The sequence below is a fragment of the Plectropomus leopardus genome, chromosome 10, assembly GCF_026936395.1.
Source record: "Plectropomus leopardus strain MGB_pleo_1.0 chromosome 10, ASM2693639v1, whole genome shotgun sequence".
NCBI lineage: Eukaryota > Metazoa > Chordata > Actinopteri > Perciformes > Serranidae > Plectropomus > Plectropomus leopardus.
The window spans coordinates 15,821,904-15,848,485 of record NC_142185.1 but is presented as its reverse complement, the minus strand read 5'-3'; the positions used below and the strand labels follow the sequence as shown (position 1 = coordinate 15,848,485).

At 38.9% G+C, this 26,582-nt stretch overlaps 2 protein-coding genes and 1 long non-coding RNA gene across 10 annotated transcripts in view; all 3 read left to right on the top strand.

Annotated features, from left to right (window-relative positions):
• Window positions 1–8,459, top strand: part of ikzf2 (IKAROS family zinc finger 2) — a 101,527-nt gene extending 93,068 nt beyond the window's left edge. For all 7 annotated transcript variants that reach the window (XM_088083131.1, XM_088083130.1, XM_088083128.1 and 4 more), the window contains 3 exons: window positions 866–1,003; window positions 1,969–2,100; window positions 3,031–8,459. In XM_088083131.1, the coding sequence (XP_087939257.1) occupies window positions 866–1,003; window positions 1,969–2,100; window positions 3,031–3,842 (1,082 nt within the window). In that variant the 3' untranslated portion in view covers window positions 3,843–8,459. The remainder of the gene's footprint in view (window positions 1–865; window positions 1,004–1,968; window positions 2,101–3,030) is intronic.
• A 1,451-nt stretch (window positions 8,460–9,910) lies between these two features.
• On the top strand, window positions 9,911–21,528 carry LOC148188495 (uncharacterized). Its single transcript, XR_015777621.1, has 4 exons — window positions 9,911–10,534; window positions 11,295–11,894; window positions 14,342–14,497; window positions 15,882–21,528. It is a non-coding gene; the product is annotated as an uncharacterized LOC148188495 (long non-coding RNA).
• Window positions 21,529–24,557: 3,029 nt separating this feature from the next.
• The window catches only part of erbb4b (erb-b2 receptor tyrosine kinase 4b), a 381,424-nt gene continuing 379,399 nt past the window's right edge, over window positions 24,558–26,582 (top strand). For both annotated transcript variants that reach the window (XM_088083126.1, XM_042495287.2), the window contains exon 1: window positions 24,558–24,941. In XM_088083126.1, the coding sequence (XP_087939252.1) occupies window positions 24,860–24,941 (82 nt within the window). In that variant the 5' untranslated portion in view covers window positions 24,558–24,859. The remainder of the gene's footprint in view (window positions 24,942–26,582) is intronic.

Below are 26,582 nucleotides of genomic sequence, written 5' to 3'. Positions count from 1 at the left end.
GCAAGTAAAGTTGTCTAGGTTAGATGTAGAAAAAGAAACATGATAATCTTATTAAACTCAAAATTCGCTTGGTTTTACAGTCTTAAATACTGGACTCCTGGGGAACAGTCCACAACCACAAACTGCCTCCTTGCGCAGACTTTTGGTCTTTATACTACTTTACTTTTTAACTCCCATCAGCGCATTGATCACATGATCACAGTCTTCCCGATGAAACAGAACATACACAAATTGCAGGCTCATGATGACATTGTTTAGTTGAGGCTGTCAATTCAAAACTATATGTCTTTATTATTTTTTATTTATGCATTTATTACACCACTTATCCATTGATCTATTCATTAAGAGATACAGAAAGTTGGATGGATAGAAGGGTAGATGGGCTGATGGCTTGACTGAGATAGATCGGATGTGTCTTCATCTTTCCACTTGTCTAGGTAGGAAGGAATTGAATAAAATAGAAATGGCACAATGAATCACACTCCACCTCCATAGCAGTTTAACATTGGAGTTAGTTTCCTACCACCACCATGGGATGCATGATCAACTCGGCTATTTACTCAGCAGTGGGAGTTAGCTGTATGTTTCAGAGACCAAACGCAGACTTTATGGTACAACTATCTTTGTCGCCCACAGCCCTGTCTTTCTGTCTGGCAACAGTGTGGAATCCTCACACTAGTAGTGGAACATCCATGATCTCAGAGGCTCACTTTTGGTTTGTTTGTACTACTGACACAGAATTTACTACTACGCACTGCCTGAGCACTGTGGCAGGTTGCGTTATCTCATCGGATGCTACCCACTCTCTTATTCTGCAGCAGTGAATGAAATTAATATGCTCTCCCTCGGATGTCTTCACTTTTAGTTGGCAAACCACACAAGTGTAACTACTGTGGAAGGAGCTACAAGCAGCGAACTTCCTTAGAAGAACACAAGGAGCGTTGCCATAGTTACCTGCAGGGTATCGGCTTGGATCCCAATACCAACACTGGCCCTTACACAGGTGAGTTTTTTTTAAAACTGAAACCAAAAAAAATGAAGGTTGCTTAAAGTGTCATGGAAAGAGTAAAAAGGGAAAAATAAAAGGAAAGGTTGATATTGCAGGAGAAAATCAGTAATTAAAAATCAGCAATTAATCAATAACATTTTGAAATTTACTCAGTTAAATTATTAATTTGTTGGAATGAATCCAATTCATCTTGTATGGAAAAAATCTCTTTAAAAGAAGAGTGATTCTTTTAAAAGCTCCATTAAAACATTAATGCAGCACTGGTTTTCTTTTTATTTATTTATTATTTTGTCTTTTTTTCTGTTCATACATTTGTACAACTTTTGTAATTAACGCATAATCACTTAGCCACAAATAGCTCATCAACGCAATCATTCATTTTTGAAAGACAGTTCTGGCACACAGAAAACATTTCCCTTAAGATGAAAGGATGGTTTACAGGGTAAGAGTAAATTAAGGTTATGGTTAAATTTCAGGCTGTGTTAAAAAAAAAAATCTTTTGACATCCCAAGAAACTTGATCTGTTCATTTAGCATGTTATTTTTCAGTGTAAGGGAGTCACTCCATTGGCACTCAAACAGTGTTGGCAAAAATATTGATACATATATTTTATTTATTTTATTATTTTTTTAAATTATTATTTCCAATTTTTTCATTGTATCATTACAATAAGAGGGAGAAAGTGCAGCTGGTAGCTGCACTTTCTCCCTCTTATTATTAATGTTTACTCCAGTCATTCTGAAAATTGTAGCTCACATATTATAGCCCTGATATATTGAACTTTTAATTTAAAAGAAAATGCAATTTTACATCAGTTTTCCTCAGTGGCATAAATTGGATATAAATGTTTTTCAATGTATTGTATCCAAGTTAGAAATTCCATAGTTGAGATAACACTATGCCAAAATATATTCTTCTTAAGAATCTATTCTTCCCGTCTACTGTCTCAACCTATCAAGGTGAGGTGCCTAAAGAGCCGAGGCCCATGGCAGAGCCCAACACCATGGCTTCCTTTGATCGGCCGCCCGTTATTGAAAGGTTGCACAGCAATGTGGGGAAGAGGAAGAGCACCACACCTCAGAAATTTGTGGGTGGGTATTTCAAACATAGCCGAGCCGTCAGTGGCTTTCTCGGTTTTAGTCAGTGAGAAGTGTCCACGAGGACCAACCTGATGCGCAGTATAATTTAATGTGACTTTCCAACTCCTCCATTTGTTTTTTATGAGTCTGACATGGAGATAGTAGTTAACACTGATGCACTGATGAACTACTATGCAAACATGAAAGAAATGTGTCATATGTACAAGCAGTTATTTAGACTTAACAAATGCTTTGTATGAATGCTTTTATTAATTTCTTTATCATTTAATACACTCTGCTACTTTTATGCCAAGAGTATTTGAAATATGTTGTACCAAATTGTTTGTTTTTGCATGTACAAAGTTCAAGTTAGTTTTTTCTTTCCTTATTCTGTTTTGTATCATACCATATTATATAATCATACACAGTAGCCCTGCCCAACTTATGAGCACTGATTTTTTTTTCTGAATTTGGTTTTATTTGCCGCACTATTAGAAAAAGAGATTGAGCAAGCTAGAGCAAGCAGTTCACAGAGAGGCAAGGAAATGTTTTTCACTCTGTGGTTAGGTACACCTGTAGCTTTGCCATTGTTCTTATCGAGAGAAAACAGCTCACCGCATCCCTGTTCTGGAGGGGTTAAACAGCGCAGTGGTAGATGGATGGGGCTTTCCACACAATTAGAATCGTTCACACTGGTTATCAAGCTCAAAAATATGAAAAACAAAGCTTGAGATATCAGCAATATACAACTTCAACTGGCTTTAAAGGAAATTCCGTGACGCCACGCAATCGTCACGTTTGTGCACACCATTTTTCTCTCTTGTTTGTAGCTAAAATCATAAGTGTTGCCCTTTATTTAACCTATTATGTTTTGTGTCTGTGAATTAATCTCATAAAATCAGTTAGTTCCACACAGTCATAATGCCACTCTATTACACACAGGTGAAAAGATGGTACGCTACAGCTACCCTGAAGTAGGCTATGAGATGGGCCTTAAGTATGAGAAGCACGCTGAGATAATGTCGGCTCACATGATGGACCAGGCCATCAGCAATGCCATCACATATCTGGGATCGGACACTCTTCGGCCCATACTCCACCATCCAGGCCCCCCTCTCTCTATGGGCGAGGTGGTGCCCATGGTCAACCCCCTCTTCCACCATGTCCTGCCATTGGGCCAACGAACAGAGCGCCCAGGAAACTGTGAAACGCTGCCTCCACAGCCGCCTCAGCCCCATGACTTCACCAGCCATCCCACCACAAATGGCCCCAGTGCTATAACCAGGCTGGGCAAGCTGCGCCAGCTAGGGCAAGAGGAGTCTCCCAACAACAGTGGAGTTGACTCTGCTGACTCAGCTCGCAGCAGCCCTCACGAGAGGCAAGGTTTCCACGGGAGCAACCTCACTCCTGGCCTCAGGTCTCGAGCCAGTCCAGCAGTGGTTTATTCAGGCGAGCGGGCGTCAGAAGCATCACCCAGAAGTGGGGCAGGAATGGGGCCCGGGATGATGCAAGCCGCCACAGAGAGGCCAGTGAGTCAGGAAGGGGTGCGGGTGTTTGGACGAGAGGGCCAGGAGTTGCGGGCCTTCCAATGCGAGCATTGTCGGGTGCTCTTCCTGGATCACGTCATGTACACCATCCACATGGGTTGCCATGGATACAGAGATCCGCTGGAATGCAACATCTGCGGCCACCGCAGCAAAGACCGCTATGAGTTTTCCTCTCACATAGTCCGCGGTGAACACACCTTCCAGTAAGGCGAGGGATCAGGATGTAGGGAAGGAATAAGAAGGGAAAGGAGCAATAGCCTGTTATCCGTCCTTAACCCCAGGCCGCTGAGACTGCACAGTTGAATGACACTGTAGACAAGTGTAGCACAATCATAGCATAGACTTCTTTTTAAGCTACTTATTGTGAATCTGAACAGTTGAACAATCATATGAAGGTATGGGCCAAAGACACATTTTCTACATATTTAATTAAAGGTTAACGTAGAAGAAGGAAGGTAAGTTGTTTTTTTTTTCTCTTAAAATGTTCGTGAATTGTATAACAGAGCAGCTGTCACACGACTTTGACTAGTTTTTCATTATTCTTCTTTGTAAATGTCTCCTGTTGCGCTTGTCTTGTAATCATTCTTTTGTTCCAAAAAATGTTTTCACCCTCAAGAAGTAATGAAAACATGCAAATGCAGTTCAGCAGATAGAATGTCACAATTAACACTTATGATGGAGCTAAAGGCTTTAGGTAGTCTCTAAAATTTAATGAAATAAAACCATTCTTGAATTCTTCAACAGACAAAATAGGAGTAAGATAATGAACTGGCTCACTTCCTGTGGCATATCACACAGGATCTGTGCAGTTTTCTTTTTTCTCTCTATTTTTTTCTATTACTTTCACCATCGCCCATAATGCTTATTGTTTTTCCTATGAACAATACACGTAACGATATGGTTAACTAGTGCTGTGTGTTCTAGCTGCAAGCAACTTGGTGTCCATCTGGACTTGATTGACAGTGGTGTGGTTTTCTCTGATCGTATCTATCTGCAGCTGTGGAAATTTAGCCAGCCGTGACGTGACATCCTCAGTAGGTCTATGGTTCTGTATTGCCATGCGTAACTGCATAATTTCAGTGCATTAGCTTATATTTCCACTAGGACTGTAGTGATTGAAAATAAGCTTTGAGAAATTACATTAATTCAACAACAATGTTTTTTTGAGGCTTTAATTGCTATAGTCCTGTAAAATGCAAGTTAAGAGAATTTGAAAACTTTGGATGCAAAATTTAAAGAGAGGTGTAAGACATTTTCCTATCCACAAGATTCTAACAAATGCAAATAAATGTTCGAACATATATATTTACAGAGATATTTAGCTTATGCTAACACCCTGAAAAGGCTATATGGCTAGCTGATAGCAGAAAACTACCTCTTAGCAACCACTTTGTAAGATTCAGCTGATGTGATAGCCTTTGTTGAAAAACTTAGACTGACATTATTTTGCATAGCAGGGCTGTTTTTTTTCTTTTATTTTGTTTAACTTGACTAATGGGCCAGCTATGCTAGAAGCCAACGCTAGCAGGGCTAGCTGGCTAACTAAGTTTACATTTGCTATCACAAATCATGCATTTTTTTAGGCTGCTTAGTGTTTTGTTTTTTTAAAGATGTTTTTCGGGCTTTTATGGCCTTTATTAAATAGGAGCTGGAGAAATGACAGAAAACAGAAATAAGAGAATGGGGATTACATGCAGCAAATGGCTGTCGGTCAGACCCAGGGTTGCTGCGACAAGGACTCGTAGCCTCTTGGTGCGTGCTCTACCAACTGAGCTACCCAGAGCCCCAGATGCTTAGTATTTACTTATAGAAAACATGTTTTTCCAATCATTAGTGGCTGGTGAAGTACTTGCATACCACTACTAAGCCAGAAAAAGAAGACCACCAACTTTCTGTAACTGGCTTGTAAATTTTGTACTTTTAAAACAAATTATGTCAAAAAAGCAAAACAAAACAAAAAAAATCAGCTCCAACTGCTTTGAAAAGTTTTAACGGACATTTTTTTATCCTGTAACATTTTAAAGACTCATACTGTATTTTAATATATCATGAAAATCTGAAGCATGAAAGCTTTAAGATTTAAAGATTTTAAAGCTTGAGGTGTTATTTTGGCTTTCATTAATATATGAGTAAATATTAATATAGTGATAACATATGTGCTTGGCATACACATTTGTAATTCCTTTTATTTATATCTCATGAAACTATATCTGTTTCTTGTATCTGGACTTATTTCTCTCCCTATCAGCCTCTGTTCAGTTTGCACTCACAAGGTAGAACTATTGACCATGTAGCAAAATCCCAACAAAAGGAGAACAAGAAGGTATACAATGAGTAGCCTAATGATAATTGCCATCTCTGTGCCCCTAAAAGGTTCAGCCATGGCAGTGTTTATCCTCATCTTTTTTAAAATAAATAAAAACAAAAATTTCTGAGCTGCAAAACTAAAGCATACTCCACAAAAATAACTGACCTTTTCTTTGTTTCCTTGGTTGCTCCTATTGAAATTTTTTTAGATGAAAGATTGTCTTGCTTGCAGTTTGAGCACAGATTTCTTAACTAACATCGTAGTTAAAAACAGGCAGACTTACACGCTTATATTGTGAAATGGCAGAGGGTGGTGACTCTTTGCATTTTGATGATTTAAAGTGATATGGCAATGGATACCAAAGGGATACAGGGTACTGCATGGGTTGCTGTTCTCTGATGTACCTCAGTCTATACTTTAGGCTCCTGTTTTTGATCTAATCCACTTTGTGCTTTAGGTTGGATGGCTGTGTGTATATATCATACAAGTGTTGTGGGTTTTTTTTCAGTGCTTGGTTACAAGGTCAGGTAGGGTCTGCTTTATCGGTGCTGTTTCCTAGCACGGCAAAAACATGCTTATTTGTCATTGCCATTTTTCATACTATTTGTATGTCATGACAAATACAGGGAAATATCACAAACTCTGCACAAAAGCTATTATTGAGGTGCTCTGTCCTTTGCGCCTAACATTTTGCAGAGAATGGCAGCTGTCAGCTTTTTTGCAGCTGAACACCTTAAAGTTACTGCATAATGGGAATTGAGGGAAAAGAGAGAATTCTTGATGGTGGGCATTTGGAATGGTGTTGCCATATTGTCATGGGTATGACCGCATACAAAGTGCGTCAAAAAAGAGGACCGCATGAGGTAAAGTGAGTGTGGTTAGCACATCATTTTACTCAGAAGGCACTTCTCAGAACTGTAGCATTCCTCTTTAAACCTGCTTTGACATTAGTATGCAAAATGTAAATGGCAAGTAAGAGATTAGCCGCTTTCTATTTCCAAATCATTTGTCCATCATCTACAGTGTGTTCAATAACAGATTTCAATCAGTAAGGCTTGCCGCAGCTCTTTCATAGTTACTGTCTCTCCTTGTAAAACTGATAAGACTGTGCTTTGTACAGTTGGCCCTGCACTTTATGTCTCCAACCTGACTATTGACAGCTGTTTTTTTGCTCTTTTTTTTTTCTTGAAGTGTAGGTAAAGTGGAAAATAGTCATTGGCAGAACACAGGTCGGTCTTTTCTCTGAAAAAATCAGTCTTGGAGACACATTGCAAATTAAGTTTTGCTGTCTGATGACCATTTTTTATTTTAACAGTCATCAGAACAAGTCTGGCATTACTAGTTTCCTACTGGTCAGCATCATAACAAGTTGATAATTCTCTAAGGTTAAACTCAGTGATTTATTCCTCCCTGTTCAATGTCTGTCTGTGATCAAAAGGCAGCTTTTTTCTCTGTTTACATGTTGCTTCTCTTATGCGCAACTGGTGCCCAGCTAGCATAAAAAAGCCTAATGTCTGTAAAGTGTTGGCACTGGAAATTGTTTACACCTCGCAGCTGTGATACTGACTCTATACATTCCTCTATTATATCATTCCTTTATGTATTTATTATCTGAAGCCTTATCTGTTAGGAAAGGGGTCCTCCTAAAACAACATATTCTTTTAATAATGCTATGATCAGATGTAAATTAATGCTACAAATATTTTCTTCCTCAATCCCCCTGAAGAAGGAATACAAATAAACTGAGCAGAACTAAATTAGCATGAACTGGGTAAAAAATATGACAGGATGTTATTTTCTCAGTTTTCATTTGTTCCCCGGGTTATATTTGACTTTGGGGTACGTGAGTATTTGTTTCTTGATCTAATAGTAATGTAAAAAATACATCCTTAGAAATTCTTGAAATGAAGCAGCCATATGAATAAAGAAAAAACAGTAGGAAAGAAAGGTCATCTCCTTCTAAGTGAGGAGTTTACTTGAAAATCAAAATCATTGGTATTGTTTCAGACTGCGGGGATGTTTTTGTAAATCTTGCAAATGCGTGTGCTAAATGTCTATTTTTCTGCTGAAATGTTAATGCAAATAGTTTTGTGAACTTGTGTGTGTGTGTTTTATATTTTAAAAATGTTTACAAAATGTAAAAGGCAGGGTTCAGGTGAATTGTATTTTTTAAGAAATAATATATGAAAGGTGTATATTTTGGCACTGAATATTGAAATTACCCAGACACGCGTGCCGATCGATCATCTCTGATACTTTCCGATGTGAGGGCTCTCAGGTATTTGCATAGGTTGTGTATTTTTATGTCCTAAAATATGTGATTTATTTATCAAAAAGATGCACAGCAGTTGAAACTGTTTGGTAATTTCTTAACGCTGAGTGTGGTGAAGGAAGTTCGATGATTGATCAGCCCTGTTTTCAACATCAATGACGTAAACATGAAGACACACTGCTGTGAAGAATACAATGTATATTTTTAAGGCATGGGTTTCTCTCTATTAAAGACATGATTTTACTGTCTTGCCTGATTTTTTTACTTTTGAAACAGGAAGTCAGACTTATTGTTATAAACATGTAAACTGTATCCATACATGCAATTAAAATATTTTATTTTGGCATAATACAATACAGTATTTGAATCCTATGAAAGACACGCAAGGTGATATAACCTCTCTGCCACTGTTTTCAGGAATTAACCTTAAAATGCCAATTTCCTGCTCATTAATTAGGGAAAGACAAAGATACTTAGAGTGAGACAATCAAGGCCTGATCGTGAAGCATGGGGTTACACTGACACCAAAACAGTTGGTGGTCAGATGAAAGCAGTCATGTGGTCCACTACTGAAATGAAGGATATTTTAGCATGAACAAAACCATTTGGACATGTTTATTTATAAATATAATTACTTTTTTTTTTTTTGGCCCAATCTGTCTGTCTACAGCTGGCAACTTCAGCTCCAATGCGGTGAAAAAGCTGGTTGCAAAATAAATTGTTCTGTCCTTCAAATCATCTATCTTTACGTCAGGAATAATTTCTAGACCGTACTATATGGCCTTATAGTGCCTTGCTGTAGTTTGCAATGTAATGACTGATGTTTGTTCAACTACAGTCTTTGTCGATGAGCAGGTGGGCGCTAGAGCCTGTTGAAGCTTCTAAATGTCAGAGCAGTCTCCTTCACCCCCTTACTTCTTTAATCTGTGTATTGCACACACATACTCACACATTCACACTGCAAACACACACAAAAAATCAAAGCCGCCTGAAGGCGGTAGCAAAACTGAGAAGTGTAAAGCCTGAACAGACCCCAAACTGTATCTTTTCATCTTCACATTCTTCTATTTACCTGCCTGTCAGTTGATTGTTTGTTCCCTAGATCTTATCTCTGTTTGACTCATACTTTCAGCGCAGGGGTGATATACCTGCCCTCACTCTATGGTGCTCCTCTGACAGGAAGCCTTTCCCTAACACACTGCACATATGAAGGGGAAAAAAATGCTACATAAAGAAAGAAACACGATTATTGCATTTATTTTGAATCAATACAACAAGGTAGAAATTATAATTATAATAATAATAATAATAATAGGATATATTGTGGGGGTGGGGGTTGCATGGGCTTTGTGATGTTGCAAACCTCTTACCTAAGTTGACATGTTTTTTTTAAAAAAAAGGGGGCAAACCATCATGTAATTTGATTGTTAAAATGCCAGTCATTTACATTGCATTGCCTGTGTAATTTATGTAAACCACATTTCATTTACTGCATAATTGTACATTACACTGCATAGCTGCACTGGCTTATGATCAATAATATCATAGGAAATTAGTTTTAAAATTTTTTATTTTTGTCACGGTGATTCCATGGCGATGGCCTTGGTTATTACTGTTCTTTCATCTAATATTTTCAGTTATTTTAGTCTCAAGTTAAAGAAAATTAAAGCTTTTGCATTAGGAGATATGTAATATTTGAGAGTTGTGTGACCGTGTCATCGTCACTGAGAAAAAAAATAGATAAATCTTGAATTGTTAATATTTTCTTGGTATAGAGGCCAAGCATTGCTCTTTTGGGAACAGACAGCCATTATAGTAATGCATTTTCCTCCTCTTGCTGAGGGCTGAATAACCACTTCATTAAAAAATCCCTTATGTCAACTGCAGCACATGGTTCAGGTGGAAATGTTATGTACTGTAATTAAATTACCACCTTGTTACAGAATGGCGGAGGACAGTCTGTGCTAAAGATTCACCACGAATAATTGTTATATGTAATAATAAAGCACCTTGCACTTAACATAATGAAGCTCTTTGAAATAAGTTAGCAGCTGGCCGTCAGCCAGGTTATTAGTAATTTGCCATTTAAGTGTTAAGTGTTAAGTAAGAGGTGAGCTATTATTTCATACAATAGTAATTTCCTTATTATTTCAAAGGGTTTTGGGTCTGGGGTATGAGATCTGGAAAAATGAACCATTTACTTAATGCCATGTTTTTAACCCCTTAGTGAAGATGATGGCACATGAACCTGCCAGAGCCATACAACAGTGCAGAATGGTCAAATGGGATGCACGCAGTTGGAATCAAAGGTTCAAAGTAGTGAGTAGTTTGAAAAAGTCTTGACATTCTCCTCATTGTTTACATACTATTTGTCATCACATTTAGTGTTTTTGGATACTGGATGCACGGCTTATGATAGCATATAAACGTACTCACATGTCTAATATTTTGTGAACAGGACAGAACCTCTCGACATTTTGCATGCTTTATATGAAATTTACTGTATGTTTCTTTGAGTGCAGAGTTTTTATTAGAAAGAAAGCTAAGTGTTAAGGTGGGGCGCAGCACCAGGAAAAAAAAAATCCCCCTAAAGGAAAAATGGCCCCTGATTTCCACTCATACAGGTATATTTTTTAATGACACAAACTTGCAGGACCTCTCATAAAGCCATAAAAGGACAACAATTATTAATCAGTAAATTGCTCTTTTTTAATAATGCAATTGTAATTTAGTGTTAAAATATTGCTGTTGGGTTAGGTTTAATTTATGAGAATTTATTATGTGAATTTGTTGTTAGTGTTTTGTTTTTACTCATATCTTTACATGTAGTATACGTTCTGAAGAGTTATATTAAGTTTAAATGTGCAAATTTAAGAAAAGCCATACTTCAGTGTTGTTGACTGTGTTTTTGTGTACTTAAAATGCATTTTGATGGTGGCATGGGCCACATGGGGAGGGGTACTCGGGGGGTCTTCGCCCAGGGCCCCCCAGACTCCAAGATCGCCACTCATGCTAAATATCACCCTGAAAAAACATTAAAAAATGAAGCCTGAGCTCTGCTATTTTATCTTCTCTTCAGGGCAGATGGCTGCAGCTTTGTGGCTCTGGCTGCGAGACTTCCTCTGTTGGCTTCCACTGCCCGTGACACCTCCTCTGCAGATCCTGTTAGACGATAAGAGTCGTCTGGAAGTGACAACAGCATTGGAAACAACTGTATCCACACCTGTGTGCACAGACACATACTTTACACACTCAGATTAATGCTGAAACACGCCCCATAGTGGCGCTGGACTATCACAAACATTCACTCAGTGCACATCATACCAAGAGTAAAACATGCAGATTACATACAATGTAAATAAATAGCAACATAGAAGTCATTTCTAAATTACTGGGGAAAAAAGTATAATAATATTAACTCTACATATAGTGGGATGCATATGTCAAGATTGATGTTTGGTGTTTAAGTTAAAAAGTAACCACATTGCTTATCACTGTAACTTTATAGCACATTAGAATCAATGTTGGTTTTGTGTGAGCCACAAGTGGTACAGCCTGTCCTCTGGGTTTCAGGTTACAGCGCAGGGAGCAGCTCCAAATCTTTTTCAGCTGAGTGTGAATCCACAGCGAGGTTGTGCAATCACCTGGTGACAAGGCCTATTCCTGTTTTTCCTGCCAGGTAATGGTGGATGTTTGGACTGGCCCTTAAAACCTCACACACACACACACACACAAACACTTCAACAAAGACATACACACAACAACAATCCACACACACCCATTCTGTTTCTGTTACACATCCATATTTTAGAAGTTATTTAGGGTGATTGAAGGACTGCAGAAATGTGGTATCGCATGCTGTGAGCTTTAAGTGTTGGCGCTGCTTATTTTTGATGTAATGTGAGAAACTGGGAAATGATCAATGCAATTCAGTGACTGATTGCTGTAATGTCAGTGTCGAAACACTGGAGGTGAGATAGTGGAAGGAGTGGTGTGACGCTGAGCTTGAGAATCTGTGGGGATACTGAAAACTGGCATGGGTGGTTTTTCTTACTACTATGTCTACCCACTTGACTGATGTAAGATGTTCAGCAGTAAGGCTGCTGTAGTTTTAGCAATGTCCTCAAAATCTTTTCAGTTTTTTCAAATGAACACATGAGCCCCCACAAAGTTGCTAAATTAATTTTTATCTTTGTGTGCAGTTATTTGGAAATGAAGATGCTCGGTTAGATTTTTATAGGCCAAACCTCTGACACCCTGTGCATAGACACCATAATGCTGGTGAGGAAGACATTGAGGTGTTATTGCAAAGGCCTCTGGGTAATGTTGGGCAGATCTGTGGTCAGGACGCTCAAAGTGCGAGGTCGCAATATTCATGTGGGGAGGAAGTAGGACTGGGGGAACTTCCACTTTCCTTCCTTTGCTTACCCGCGTTATGCAGCCGTGTCTCGTGGGGAGGAACTGTGGGGTGAACAACAAGCAGTGGAGAGAGGCATTGAAGACTTAAACAATAAAGTTCCTTTATATCTGACCCGAGCAAAGGCAGTGGAAGAGTCAAATGTCACAGGGAGAGAAAGTTCAGAGGGTAACCAAGAAAGGACAAACGTCAGATGCTTCTTGGTAAATCAGGCTGAGAGAGTGGGAAAGAGACAATAATAGAGAAACTGCAAGAGACAGATAGAGAGTGAGAGAGAGAGAGAGGGATGAATGTATCTGACACAGGAAGATAGAGAACGTGACAGAAAGAGAGAAAGTGGGGTTTTGTAGAGCAGTGCACACCTGCTGATGAGTTCGAACTAAAAGACACAGGGAAGCGAGATACAGTTTGAGGGCTGTAATGAAGCAAACAGCCACAGGTTTATTGTAGGAACTTGGCATTGGGATGTGGGGATACAGACACTGGTGGTTTGACATAAATGGATACACAGCTGCAATGAGCTGAACTGAAAACAGGAAACAAATGTGAACACCAAAAAAACCCTGTTTTTTTCTCACACAGACAAATAAAGAGAAGGAAGTTTCATAAATTGGGTGCTATATGCAGCCTAATCTGGACAGCAGGCATAGAATGGGAGGCACATACGATCCAAAAATAGATTTACAAGGATTATAAAAAAAAAATTCATCATTTTCAGTATGACAATGCTGATATTCCTCTGCAGAGGATATTACCAGTTTTTCGGGGGTGGGACCTAAAAGGGGTCGACAGAAGGAGTCAAAATGATCACAAGTGATTTAAAGGGCAACCACACGTACTGTAAACCAAAGTGCAAAAGTAAATGTCAGCCCTTTATGTTATTCCATTTGCATCACATTCACTGCTGAATGTGGGCTGGGGATACACAGCGTGTTGGCCCCTCCCTGTATTTTTCAGCACTTTATCATCAGTCAGCATCACAGCATACTATACTCACTCCACCATAACACCCCAGTTGTCTTCATAGTAAATTACCTTGTGTGATGACAGGACAATAACACTTAAATTGAAATGCGTTTTTGAATAATGGTACCTTTTTTTGTTCTACTTTGTAATCAGCATGTGTTTTACCGTCTCTAAGCTGTTATCAAAACAGTGGGTCACACTCACAGTCGTTTCTGTACAATGGAGCTGACGAGTTGTCAGTGAGTCTGAAAGGTTTGGCATTACTGTACTTCTCAGAAGAGGCTGGGACGATGCTGTTACTCAAACTGTTGTCACTTCTGGTAATCCTGCAATTGTGATGTAAATGATTTCTCAAGTGAAAGACTGACGTTCTGTGCTAAAAGATGAAAAATGATGCGGTGTTCTTTTTCCGTTTATACAGCTGTTAATACCTCAAAATATAGATTAACACCATGTCAAGGTAAAATTGACTTAATTGGAGAGAGTTGTCAGAGTTTGCAAGCTAAGAGCTTTATTCAAACAACTCAACAGTAATTAGAGTATCCCTTGCTGTGGATTAATTGCTATTTGTTTAGTGGGGAAATTCTGCCAATCAGTATTCCACACTTTCAGCTTATTTAGCTTGCAACTTGGGGAGAAAAGGAGAAAGAAAGAAAGTCAAGAATAAGCAGTTGGTGCAAGTACTTTTGGCACGTTTCTCAGGTTTTGCTTTTCGAATGTCAGCATGTTTCTTGTGGTTGCAGGCTCTTGGGTCAAGAGACTCAAAAGACTCCGATGGAAAGGCTGACACACTTCGAAGCAGTGCAGAGGCCTACCTGACCAGGTCTCCTTCACAAAAACTGTCCATGATTTTTGAGTCATTATAACAGGAGACCAACTTTAAAGATCATTTTGCAGAGGTATCTTTTCTTAATTTGTTGTCTCACCATTATTTGCAATATTCCTTATTCTTTGGTTAGATTAGGAACATACAGAGCTGTAAATTGACATTTACAGTCTTCTTTTTACAGCCTTTTCTGCATAATTTTCCTTGTTTATGTATTGATCGAATTCACCATTATATTGTCATCTTTCAGGGAGGTGAACTCATGTCCGTGCACCTTAATGCATGGCTGTCATTATGACCATTTTTCTGAGCCCCAAATAATTCTCTTACAGGTGACATGACTACAGTACTACAGCTGAGGTTTATATTTTGCTCTCTGTTACCAAGTTAAAATTTCTGTTTAATTATAGTAATCACCAAAACATAATATTTAACGGACAATATGTCAGGTCACCAACATGAATTATAAGCTTTACAAAAGGAAGAGTGACTATATGGCCAAAGTGATGTAATTAAAAAATAATTCCTCAGTCCTGATTCTCAGAGAAGGTTGATGATATGAAAATATGCTACAAAAAACAACTGAAACCAATTTATGATTGTTATATATTGCTATCATGCTGGTAAAACTGGTTTAAAATCCGTCCAATGGCAATTTCTCACTTCATTTGTTCAAAATTTTTAAGGCTTTTTTTATATTAATTTAAACTCAGGATATAGTTGTGCAGTGTTGACTTGCTTTGAAATATAAGTTTGGGGCTTAAAAATGTTGGGAAACAGTGACTTGATAGGCTAAATATGAATGGGATTCACATCCAGGTACTTTTGACCAAGCTTTTTAAGGAAGGACAGCTTGGACTGTTACATTTCATGCTGCGTGATTTTACAAGAACATAAGGCACTGTAAAGCCTGTTTATTTATGGGACTATTTCACATGAGCAGCCATGTATTCATCCACTGTACAGTGAGTTCAAGCTGGGTACATTATCTCCTAACAGGTTTACTTTGTGTGGAAACAGGAAAGGGAAGTGCTATTAGTTCAAACAGTGAGTTTTGTCTTGAGTGTGGTGTTTTGTTTTTAAATACACACACACACAAAACTGCAAAATGTCTTAACACAACACTTAAAAACATTACATATGTCTCCTTTTTTTGCTAAAAAAAACTCAATTTTCAGATATGTTGAGATATGTGTGGCCTATAACACACTGTGTTTACTAAAGTCAAAAAGAATTGTATTTGTTAGTGATCTTTTTTTATATATTTGATTTATTAATTTAGTCAGATCTCTATTTTTAAAAAGAAAAGTTGACTGCTGTAAGGATTATTTTTGTGGACATTTTTGCACTTACACTCCATTTGTCTCTTTTTCTCTCTGTCCTCCTCCCGATACAAGAAACACTTTAAGACACACACGCCTATTCAAATGTTCTAACTTTTTTTCTCTCTTTTGCAGCAACTGTGGAGGTCCTCTTGAATTGAACTTCAGTCCCTTTCTCGTACTGCCATCCAGTGGTGATCTGTTGCAATCGACCAACAGGAGGTGAATTGAAGCAGCATGCCATTCTCTTAAATACAAAGAAGATTGTTTTTCTTTTTCTTTTTCTTTTACACTAGTGTAGTGCCTGTTCTGATCAGATTGCGCGGCCTGTGGCGTTGCTGCTTGCAGCTTTTTTGAAAACCGCTCTCACAAAACACTTCACACTCGACAGTACACTTCCTTGGGTCCTGACCAATACAATTGGGCCCCAAACAGCTGTATATTTTTGTGAAAGCCTATTTTTCACTCTTCGCTTTAAGTAGAAATTTAAAAACTGGACTTTTACTATTAATATTTAATAGTTTTACTTTAAGTTTTTAGTACTTCATCTTCCACAAATAGACTAACACCATTCCCGGATGTATTAGCCTCCAAATAGGTGTCCTCGTCACTGGCTGTAAGATTACCATTGCAGTTATAAAGAAGTATATGGATTAAATTAGGGCAGATATTTTGCCAGTGGTAATGTTATTAGTGTTAGTGTTTAATTTGGAAGACATAGAAAAAAAAATCTTAGCTGCAGCTAATGAAAAAATAAAAACAAAAAAATGTAAAATAATTAAACATAGTTTTAGGGACATGTTCCCCTAGATTTTTTAAATGCCCCTCTTTCTTAAAAGTAATTTTAAGGTCACTTCTTTGTCACCTGTTTCTAATTTCCTTCAATTGTCTTTTCATTTGCGGGATATTTCTTGCCAAGTTGCTTTTTGTCTTTTTCCTCATGTTTTCGAAGGAAATCAAACCAATTTGCGTCGGTATCAAGGATTAAAGAGCTTGTGAAAGGCACCTCAACACAGCACGAGAAAACTGATGCTGATCCAGGTTTCAAGAGGTGAATATTAAACATGTTGCATGTCAAAATTCCATCAAATTCAACACTGCACATCCTTGGGTCCCAAGAAATACAACTGTAAAATGTCAAGTGAATTGGATGAATGGTTTGTTAGATATGCAAAGAACATACAGACAGACAGAGATTGGTTGCTTTTTAATTAGATTTCAGTTTTTTGGAGATATTCTGGCAGAATTATACCAACTGATTTGTCTTAATTGGCCAATTCTATTCCATTCTTATATGTACAATAACTAGTTGTCTGTCTGTCCTTCTGTCTCTGGAGTCCAAACCAGAGACACCCCATCCATCCCCTAGGCAATGACAAAGACACTTTTGCTTTTATCCTGTAGATGGCAGCAGTGTAAAGATAAACCCCTCTCCTCTCTCCACTGATTACCTCCCATCCCCATCAACTTAATGGTGCAGCAGCAGCAGAGCCCATTTCAGGCAGCCATTAATAACTTGAGAAAAGTCCTCTCTCTGCCCATCCTCATGTCTCACTTGACATGGTTGGCCTCATTTGAACTTTTGACCTGCCTGTAATTTGCAATGTAAGCTATCCAATTTACAACACCTTCACAACGGCGCATGCTAACGATTATTCATCACTGCAGTGCAGGCTTCAGAGAGGGAGAGAGTGAGAGGAAGTGTGTGTATGATGCTGCAGATGATAACACCATGGAGAGACTACTTACTTATAAAAGGACATAATTGTCAAAACGAAAATACGTATGTGGACATAACACATTTCAGTAAGCACACTGGACTTTTATTTGAAACTTGAAATCTACCAAAAGCAAAAGCAGCGCACTAAAAAACACAAAAAAAACATGGTCACACACAGCTGCATACAGAGCACTGACTGCATCTGAGCTACAGAGACATTAGCACTGCAGGCATTGATATGACTGATAATAATGTTTAATGCCTGGTGTCACATCAGTGAATCAACAAACATATGAACTCTTGCCCTGCAGTTCTCACAAAAAAAAAAAACATGATGCATCACCCTGGCCCTAAAACTGATCAGGTTGTTTTGGGGTTTTGAGCAATTCTATCACAACCCACAGCAGAATTAGCACCGCTCCACTCAGTGGACAGCAAGCATTCGTCAGCAAACTCTGCAGTGAGATGCAACTCGATGGCAGTCAACGTTTCCCCTAATGGGAAACAATTACACACTCAGTGGCTTCTTCAGTGACTTCTGATGAGACTCATTCACTGAGGAAATGGCCACGTAATCATGTGTGTGTAATGCGCTAACGCTGCTTATTGCTCACTGAGTCAGGCTCATGCGGAGCCAGTTGGAGTTTCAGTTGACTCTTTAGCCACCATATGAGTGTGATGAGAGGCAAAATGTGAAGGGAAGAGCGCTCTAAGTGTACAACATGCACACTCAGGAGAAATCTCTCTATTGTCATGGAATTGTCACTTTGAATGTGTCCACAAAAGCAAGTCTCCCACAAAGCTGAATGATTCCTGTTGCTTCTGCTTTTTCAGAGAGTGACTTTGTGAATAGATTGCAGTTGGAAAAAGGCACTTTTTATGATTCATACCCAGCTGGACGGCTGCACTGATGTAACTCTCAAACATAGCTACCCAAATTACTCTCTCAAGGAGGCATTTTGGGTTGTTGTTTTTAGCTTTAGTGATAGATTTGGTCACAAAAAGCAGTTCAGCTGTCTTAAATCTGGGAGTTACACTGACAGAAGCCATTGCTCTGAAGTTTGACTCAATCCGTCAGTAATCCTTCAGTAATTGTAACTGAATGAAGATTTTGTGATTTTTTTTCTTTTTCGTGTATTTTACAATATATTTAATTGAGTTTTTTACCATTTGAATGGAAGCTGCTGCTGCTGCTGCAAATTTTTTATTTATTCATTTATTTATTTTGTAAAAATTTGCCTATAGAAAAATCAAAACAACAGACACTTTTGTTGACAGGTATGATGGCATATCACCGCATGGGGATTTCATGTCTGGACCTTTGCAACGAGTCTAATGCCTGTAATCCTGCAGGCAATTAATCGCATGGTTGTGGCTGCTGATAACAAAGTTATCTATCATTAGCAGCAACAGTTATTTTTGAGATAATTAAATTTACTGTGTGTAAAATCACTACCCGTCCTCATGCTACCATCTCCACTGATCTGCATTTTGAATTCTTCTGTGATGAACTAATCATCTGATGTGAATCATAAAGCTTCCGGCTTCTTGATCCACCCATGAGAATTCAGACTGGTTTGTTGTACAAATATTCTCATTTAGGCTCCGTTACGCAACATTTCCTGGTTTGCATGATGATTACTGATTTCGCACATATCATGTTAGTTATGCATACAGAGCTGATGCAAATAGTAAGCAACAGTGTCACTTTTCTTTTGATTCAAGCCAAAGGCAAATTCCAAAGTGGTGGGGTTGTGTATTTGTTGGTGAATTATTCAGAGTTGGGTAAATTCATTTACCTTCTTTTGTAGTATAATGATAATTGTGTTGCTCATCAAGGACATGCATATAAGATTAGCCATGTTAAAGATATACTATGGAGGAATTTCCTAAAAAAAAAACAAAAACAAACTGTATACACTCATAAAGAATTCATTTCTCTCAATGATCACTTATGACCAAGTAGAAGTATGTGGTCATGTCTTTATCTGCAGAAACTCTGCCTTCCGCCTGCAATTTATTTTCTTATTTTCCGTGTTCGGGACGTTTATGGTCATGCACCCGCACAGCGCTCAAGTTAAAATGGGGTTAGCCACTATGATGTCATGCATTAGTTTGTGGACTGCCATTTTGAAGCTTTGAAATTGTCATTTGCTTGTCGCCATCTTGGTTTTTGGAACCAGAAGTGACAGCATTTGGACGAGAGAGTGAAGCTGTAGAGGAGCGAAGGGTGGATCTGAATCATGGACTGTAGTGACAACTTGTGGAAAGTCTTTGAGCCTTTATAAAATGTAAATGGGAGATTTATATAAAAATTCACGCAGTGCACTTGTCATGAATGTTTAAATAAGCTATAGAGACTGAAATCATTTTTTTGTATCAGGTTGTAAACATGTTTATTTCTGCTGGAAAGTTTGAAAAACATTTTAAAACTTTTTAACATGGAGGTCTATAAGGATTGACTCTGTTTTAGAACCAGCCTCAAGTGGCTATCAGAGGAACTGCAGTTTTGCATTGGTTTTATTTTTCTGCCTTGGAGGTTGCCGCTTGGGCAAAACACCAAACAAGAGTGAAATTTGGAGTTAGCTTTCGGTTTCACTTTTGTTAACAAGTGTGTTTACAAACAGTAACCTAAAATCCAGCATAGTGTATCTTTAAGTAAAACCAGTGCATCAGTTTTAAATAAAATTATAAAAAGAAAATACAATTATTTTTTCAAATGCATTTATATTTAGTGCATGCAGGCATATTAATAGTGATTTAGCATCTGCTAACTATATGCAAAAAGGTTCATATGAGGTTGTTTAGCTCTTCAGTTACCTTCAGAAGACTTTTTCAGCATTATCTATTAAACAACCTATTTTGTTTTGTCAATAAAAAAAACAACCTTTGCAGCCCTGGCATGTAAGACATATTTATGTAATATATACAGTAGCAGTATGCATGAGAGAACTATTAAGCATCGTTCCTGCCTAATGTTTTGGAAAGATAGGAGCACTCAGAAACATGAAAGAAGACCTGTGGTGCTTTCTGCCATCAAAAGGGTCTTTTGTATAGATGCATATGGCTTAAGTGTTGCTTTTGTCTTGTTTAAAAAGAGGCAGCTTAGTACTAAGTGCTGGCTTTCATGTGTTTGTTGGCAAGACTTAATTTTATCTATTGGAATTCCCTCTCTTAACCTGCCATTTTTAGAATATTGTATCACATGCAAAAGCAGTCAGAGGTCAGCGATAGCTTTTAACTATGTTTTCATGTCCTCCAGATCCATGTCTCTAATCTTTCCCGCTGCTGCTGTATTAAATGCCTACTTGTGAGTCTCATCCAACATAACAGTAAAATAAAACCTCTAAAATATTAAGGACTGGTTAACAAAAAGTCTTAGTTGGCAGTGACTTACTAGCAGATCGTCAGCACAGGACACGCATTTCAATCTTCAACTTCCTTCATCTCTGCAACATGTGGCTGGGGCAGTTTATCATACTGAAGGTTTATCTAAGTGTGGGGGAGAAGTGCTATGCTGCAGGGAGAGATTGCCTTTACTTGCACGGCACCAACAGAGCAAAACAATGTGCCGCATGATAAAAAATTGCTTCATAACTCTCACATTGTGTGTCTGGCATCATTATGAGGCACAATAGCCTCTGGAGGGCCCCGGCTTTTATTGGCGTGCCTCTTGCAGCAGCAAAGTCTCATCCATTAAACAAATCAGGGGGTTATGTATTAGATTAGCTGTACAGCAGGCACTGGGGAATGCCTAGAAGAACACATGAAACCTCGTCTCATTCCCTCTCATAATCCCCTGGAATAAATTACCTAATTGACAGCATTAGGGTGATACTGTCAGAAGGTGCCTCTTAAAGTGTAATGTATAATGAAAATACACAACGTTGCTAAATTGCATTTTTGGTATTAAAAATGATAAACGGCAGCCATTTGGGGAATATTTAGAGTGAGGCCTCCCCTCATAGCATGCTGCCAGATCTCATTTTTCCATATTTCTTAATAAATATGTGGTGTCAGTGATATTAAAAGCTAATTTCTGCTGAAGAATATTTAATAATGCTTGTGTGGGATAGGAAGCCAATGTCACACAGAGAGTCAGGAAACTAGTTGGTGGCAGCTTGGCTCACCCACCCCCCACTGTGTCACTCTGCTGGTTCTATGACCTATGAGGTGAGAAATGGACCGCCCCCCACTGGCGAAGGGTCAATACTGCAGCGGAAGTTCAAGAAATGCCCCTCACAGTTCAGTGCACTATTCATTTTGCAACCAAGCTGAAAACAACAGAGCCTTTTTGACTTTCTCCAAAGTGAAAACTGTCTGCATCCCATTTTCTTAAAGTGCGGGGTACACTTGGCTCAAGGAAGTTCAGCGCACTGTTCCAGGATCAGGAAAAAGCGCACCGGGCCGTGCAGTGGTTGTGTGTGGGGGTGAGCCGTATGCCTCCCTATTAGAAATGAGCTGCACTGATTTCTAGGGGGGAGTGACCTGCTTATAGCTAAAAGAAGAATGTTTATAGACTTTAGTCGATTATTGCTTAGGCATACTGATGTCATAGAAAATCAAAAGGAAGGTAAACTGCCTCCTCTGGTCATAATAAAGCTGTCCACTTTCAGAAGAGCATAATAAATATCTTACTTGTGTCCTTTAAAGACCCCATGATGATAGAGCTTGCTAGTAGTAGTACCTGTTATAGCCCCTACATGTTGAATCTAATATAAAAGTCTACTGTTTTTCAGCCTAAATTGTTGGTTTGCTTAAAATCCAACAATTTATAATAATTATATAATAATTTAGTAAAATCCAATTATTATTTTTCCTTTTATTCAGGTAAATACAGTTTAAGAGTCTAGTGTGAAGCATTTGCGGCGATTTAGTGGCATCTAGTGGTTAGGACTGCACATTGCAACCACCTGAAACTTCCTATGGTTAGAATTCTTTCAGTGTCTTTTGTTCAGGAGATTTTTATCAGGAGCTGAATTATCTGCAGAAGTCCCTTCCCCTCCAGATCAAACAGACGTGTGATTCAAACCAGTAAAAACACTGACTAAAGCACTTTCACATTACATATCAGTGTTTCTATACTGTTCGGCCTGTCTGTGATGAACATCTGCTAATGTGTGTCATCTCCTCTTCTCAAAAACAATTATGATTTAAACCAATGAAAACACTGAATAAAGCAATTTTACTTTACAAATCAATGTTTCCCAAATGCAGCTCAGCAAATGGGCCCAGCACCTCCAAATTTCTGACCAACTTTTTTCTCTGATAACTTGTGATGCAGGGAGTTGTATTATCTGCAGAGGTCCCTTTCCAAAGCCGACAGACCCAGTGATTTAAACAAGTATCAAAACATCAAATAAAGAAGTTTAATTTAACAAATCTGTGTTTCTTCTATGCAGTTCGGTCTGTATGTGACAAGCACTGCTAATGTTTGCTAACTTCTTTTTTCTGATCCAGACAATCAGGAGATTTTCACCACGAGCCAAATTATCTGCAGAGGTCTCTTTCTCTGCAAAACAAACAGACCTGGTCATTTAAACAAGTAAAAACACAGACTAAAGTACTGTCTTGTTAAAAAATAATGCTTTAGCAATGCCATCCAGCTTGTTGTGGAAGGGCTGTTAACTTAGGTGATGGCACAAAAACACAAAAATGTTAAACATCAAATTTCTAGAGACAGGGTTTGTGTTGTCCCATCTGGGCTTCTGTAAAAAACATAGTGGTGCAACATGGTGATGTCCATAGATGAGGACTGAGTTCCCTGTGTAGTTATGAATAGCTCATCCTGAGGCAACGAAAACACAACAATTGTTGTTTTCAGGTGATTAGACAATGAAGAAAACTTGTCAAAACTTATCATATTTTAATATGTTTCTGCCAATATGTCCCCCTAAATTCTACACACTGTGCCTTTAACTCTAAATATGTTATAGTAATGAATATGATAACAGATGCAATATAATGTATTGCACTTCATTGCTTTGCCTTACTGATAAGCCTTAATTCTTTCTTGCTTTTTTAGACTTTGGTCACACTTTTGTGTGTGTGTGTATGTGTGTGTGTGTGTGTGTGTGTGTGTTGAGAGAGCTTAATGTGAGGGAGGGACAGTCAGAGTGCACAATTTCTGTCCAGATGTGTGGACATATTGTAACCCCAGGAGGCCTTCACCCTTCTCCTAAAGTGTGAAAGTAGGCAGCAGCTGGTTCAGAAAGTAATAACCTTTTGTCACATTGTTTCCCATGCTCCCATTATCTTAGTTTTATTTTTTGTCACTGCAAAGTCACTGCTCTCCAGCTATTACAGATAGCTCAGTGAGCACAATAATATTACTATCTAAACGTTCTATTTGACTTTTATTTGTGTCATTTACACTGAGCCACCCCCGGGGAAATGATTACCCTGGATATGGAGAGATTTTGCCTTCAACAGTAATGTACTCTGATAACTGAGGAAAAATGGAAATCTTTGCTTAAGATGCAGCATGGAGAAAAAAAAGTCTCTTGGGTTGTAATTTTGCTGTCAGAATGCCTTCTCTTCATCGCCTGATCATGTTGTCTTATAAAATGAAGCACGATAGGAGGAATACGCATTTATAGTCACTGGATCAAGAGCAAAATGACACTTTAATCCACTATAAACCTGATAATAATAAAATGAAATATATTCGAGTAAAAGACATCACTCTTGCTACTCTCCCAAAGTGCAGAGCAGACAGTTCCGCTCAATATTAAATCAACAACACTTCCAATATGAGGCTATATCTTATCAAATCTGTATGAAATCTTCAAAAGCGCATAGGGGAAAAAACACCTATAAGTGATATTCAGCTCTATTTCACCCAATACGCCTATAAATCCTTCTGGCAGCATTCATTTCTGCTGTGTTCAGTGTGACAGGTGCAACGGAGCCGACGCACAAATGCATGGGGTTTTTGGCATCTTGTGTGAACCAATAGCAGCGCGTGGAGTTGTGGCTGGCGGGGTTTGGGGGTGATTGCCGGGCACCTGTGCCAATCACAGAGCGAGTGGGAGGAGTGGAGGAGCTCGGAGGTGTGTCTGAAGAATACGAGTCTACAGCTGCATACTGTATCCAAGTCGGGGAGTAATGGCATGAGTACTGCTTTATACTGTTTAGACAAGCTTTGTAGTGCGCACGTTGGAAACTAACACTCGACCATCTCTGCTTTCACATCAGTCACTAATTAGGCCCGCGGGCAGTGAGAGGCGAGGCGGAAGACTGTCGGACAAACTGTAAACTTAGTCAAAAGCGACTAAAGTCACCAAACTCCCAGGCTGAAGAGGCTTCAAACGAGTCATCCCTTCTGGCTGTTTCAAGGAAGGATACGCTGCTGGACATGTGAATTTAAAGGAGATACTTGCCAAGCACAACAATGAAACCAACGACTGCTGCCCCGTGTTGCTTCGGCGTTTTCCTGACTTGCTTCTTGTTCGGGTCGAGCTCTTCACAATCAGGTGAGTGGACGCCATCCGTGTGCTCCCCCGGTGCGCAGTTTTGTGTATCTGAGGAGCTACTCGGTGCGCACTGAGTGTAAGGGCATAACTATTCACGGAGCATACTTTTCCATCACTGTTGTGCTTTTCATGCACGTAACACGGGGATTTATAGATACACCCCGCACCTCCTGCTGGCATTTCACTCCTAATTTTGAACAAACGTCTGAAATGTCCACCTGAAAAAGGCTCTGACGTACAGACAGCGTGGTGCTGAAACACAGGTGCTGCTTTGAGCAGATGGCAGGGTTGTAGCAGGGCATATCTGTTGTGATAAACTGAATGAATCCGTGCCAGTCACTTGCTCTGTCTTCTTTGTGCACAGAGCGGCACTGTTGAATTTAGAGGGAAAGGAGAGCATTTATTGTCCGCCGCACGTGTCCTTTAGACACAGTGTGGACAAACACAGCGGAGTGACAGCCTCGCTTTACAACAGGCTTCTGTGCTCTTGTCTTCCCTCCTGTGGATAGACAGGCTGTCTTAGCTCGACTGTGCTTCAGAAGTTCCTTCTTGCGTCTTTATTTATTTGAAACGTTTGTTTGTGGGGCAGCGAGTTGTGATCAATAGTTCTACGCTTCGTAGGCGTTGTCATTGCATCAATGTGATCAACTACAATTAAAGTCCTGCAGGAGCTGCTCTGAAAGTAGTCGTTGTGCTTTGCCACCGATCTGTGTAACTCTCACCTGTGCAGCGGGGTGATAACAGTGGTGAACATTCATCCATATGCATTCTGTAATCGGGATCAAAGCAAGGCGGATTAGCGTGAAATTACATTATTCCTCATTTTATAGTGAGTCCCCTCAGGGAGCCTGTGGAGCACAGTTTGACAATCAGCGCTGGAGCGCGCAGGACGTACACACTCTGGCAGTAAGTGTAGGTGCGCTCACCGTGTTTGTGTGTGTGTGTGTGTGTGTCTGAGTGAGTGAGTGAGAGAGAGAGAGAGAAAGAGAGAGAGAGGTTGGAGAGCTTGTAAACAACAAATTTTTGTCCAGTAGACAAAAACAAAAATCCCCGTCACCCTCATCATCTTACATAATCACCTCCAGGTAAAACGACGATTTAAATAAGACAAGAGTATAATATCCATGTACGTCGTTTTCTTCATAATTTTTAGTGATGGTTTTTACACTCAGTGCAAGCCCCCTGTGTGAAATTATTTTGACCACTTAGAGTGGATGTTGTAAATAAGGCATACCCGTGAATGGGAATCTTACACGTAATATATTTTAAACGAATCTTTAAAGCTTAAAAGTCCTCGAATTTTATTGCTCAAACCAGTTTTGAAAATCTGCAATGGATGCGAGATAATTCCAATTCTATATATTCTGTGTCACGTTATTTTGTATGTTCATTTTTTATTGATTTATAAGAGTTCTAACTCACTGCGCCTTGTTGCTCTTGCTGTTTAAATACCTTTAAATATATTAAACTGTCTTCGAACAATCTCAGTTCCAACTTTCAACTTACTTTTTATTTTATTTTATTTTCTGTTTTTGCAATATATCCTTCAAAATGGGATCCTATAAGCAGTGACTACGCACATCTTTACGCACAGGCCTACCACTGTAACCTACTGTCAATGAGATTTACATCAAGCGGAGC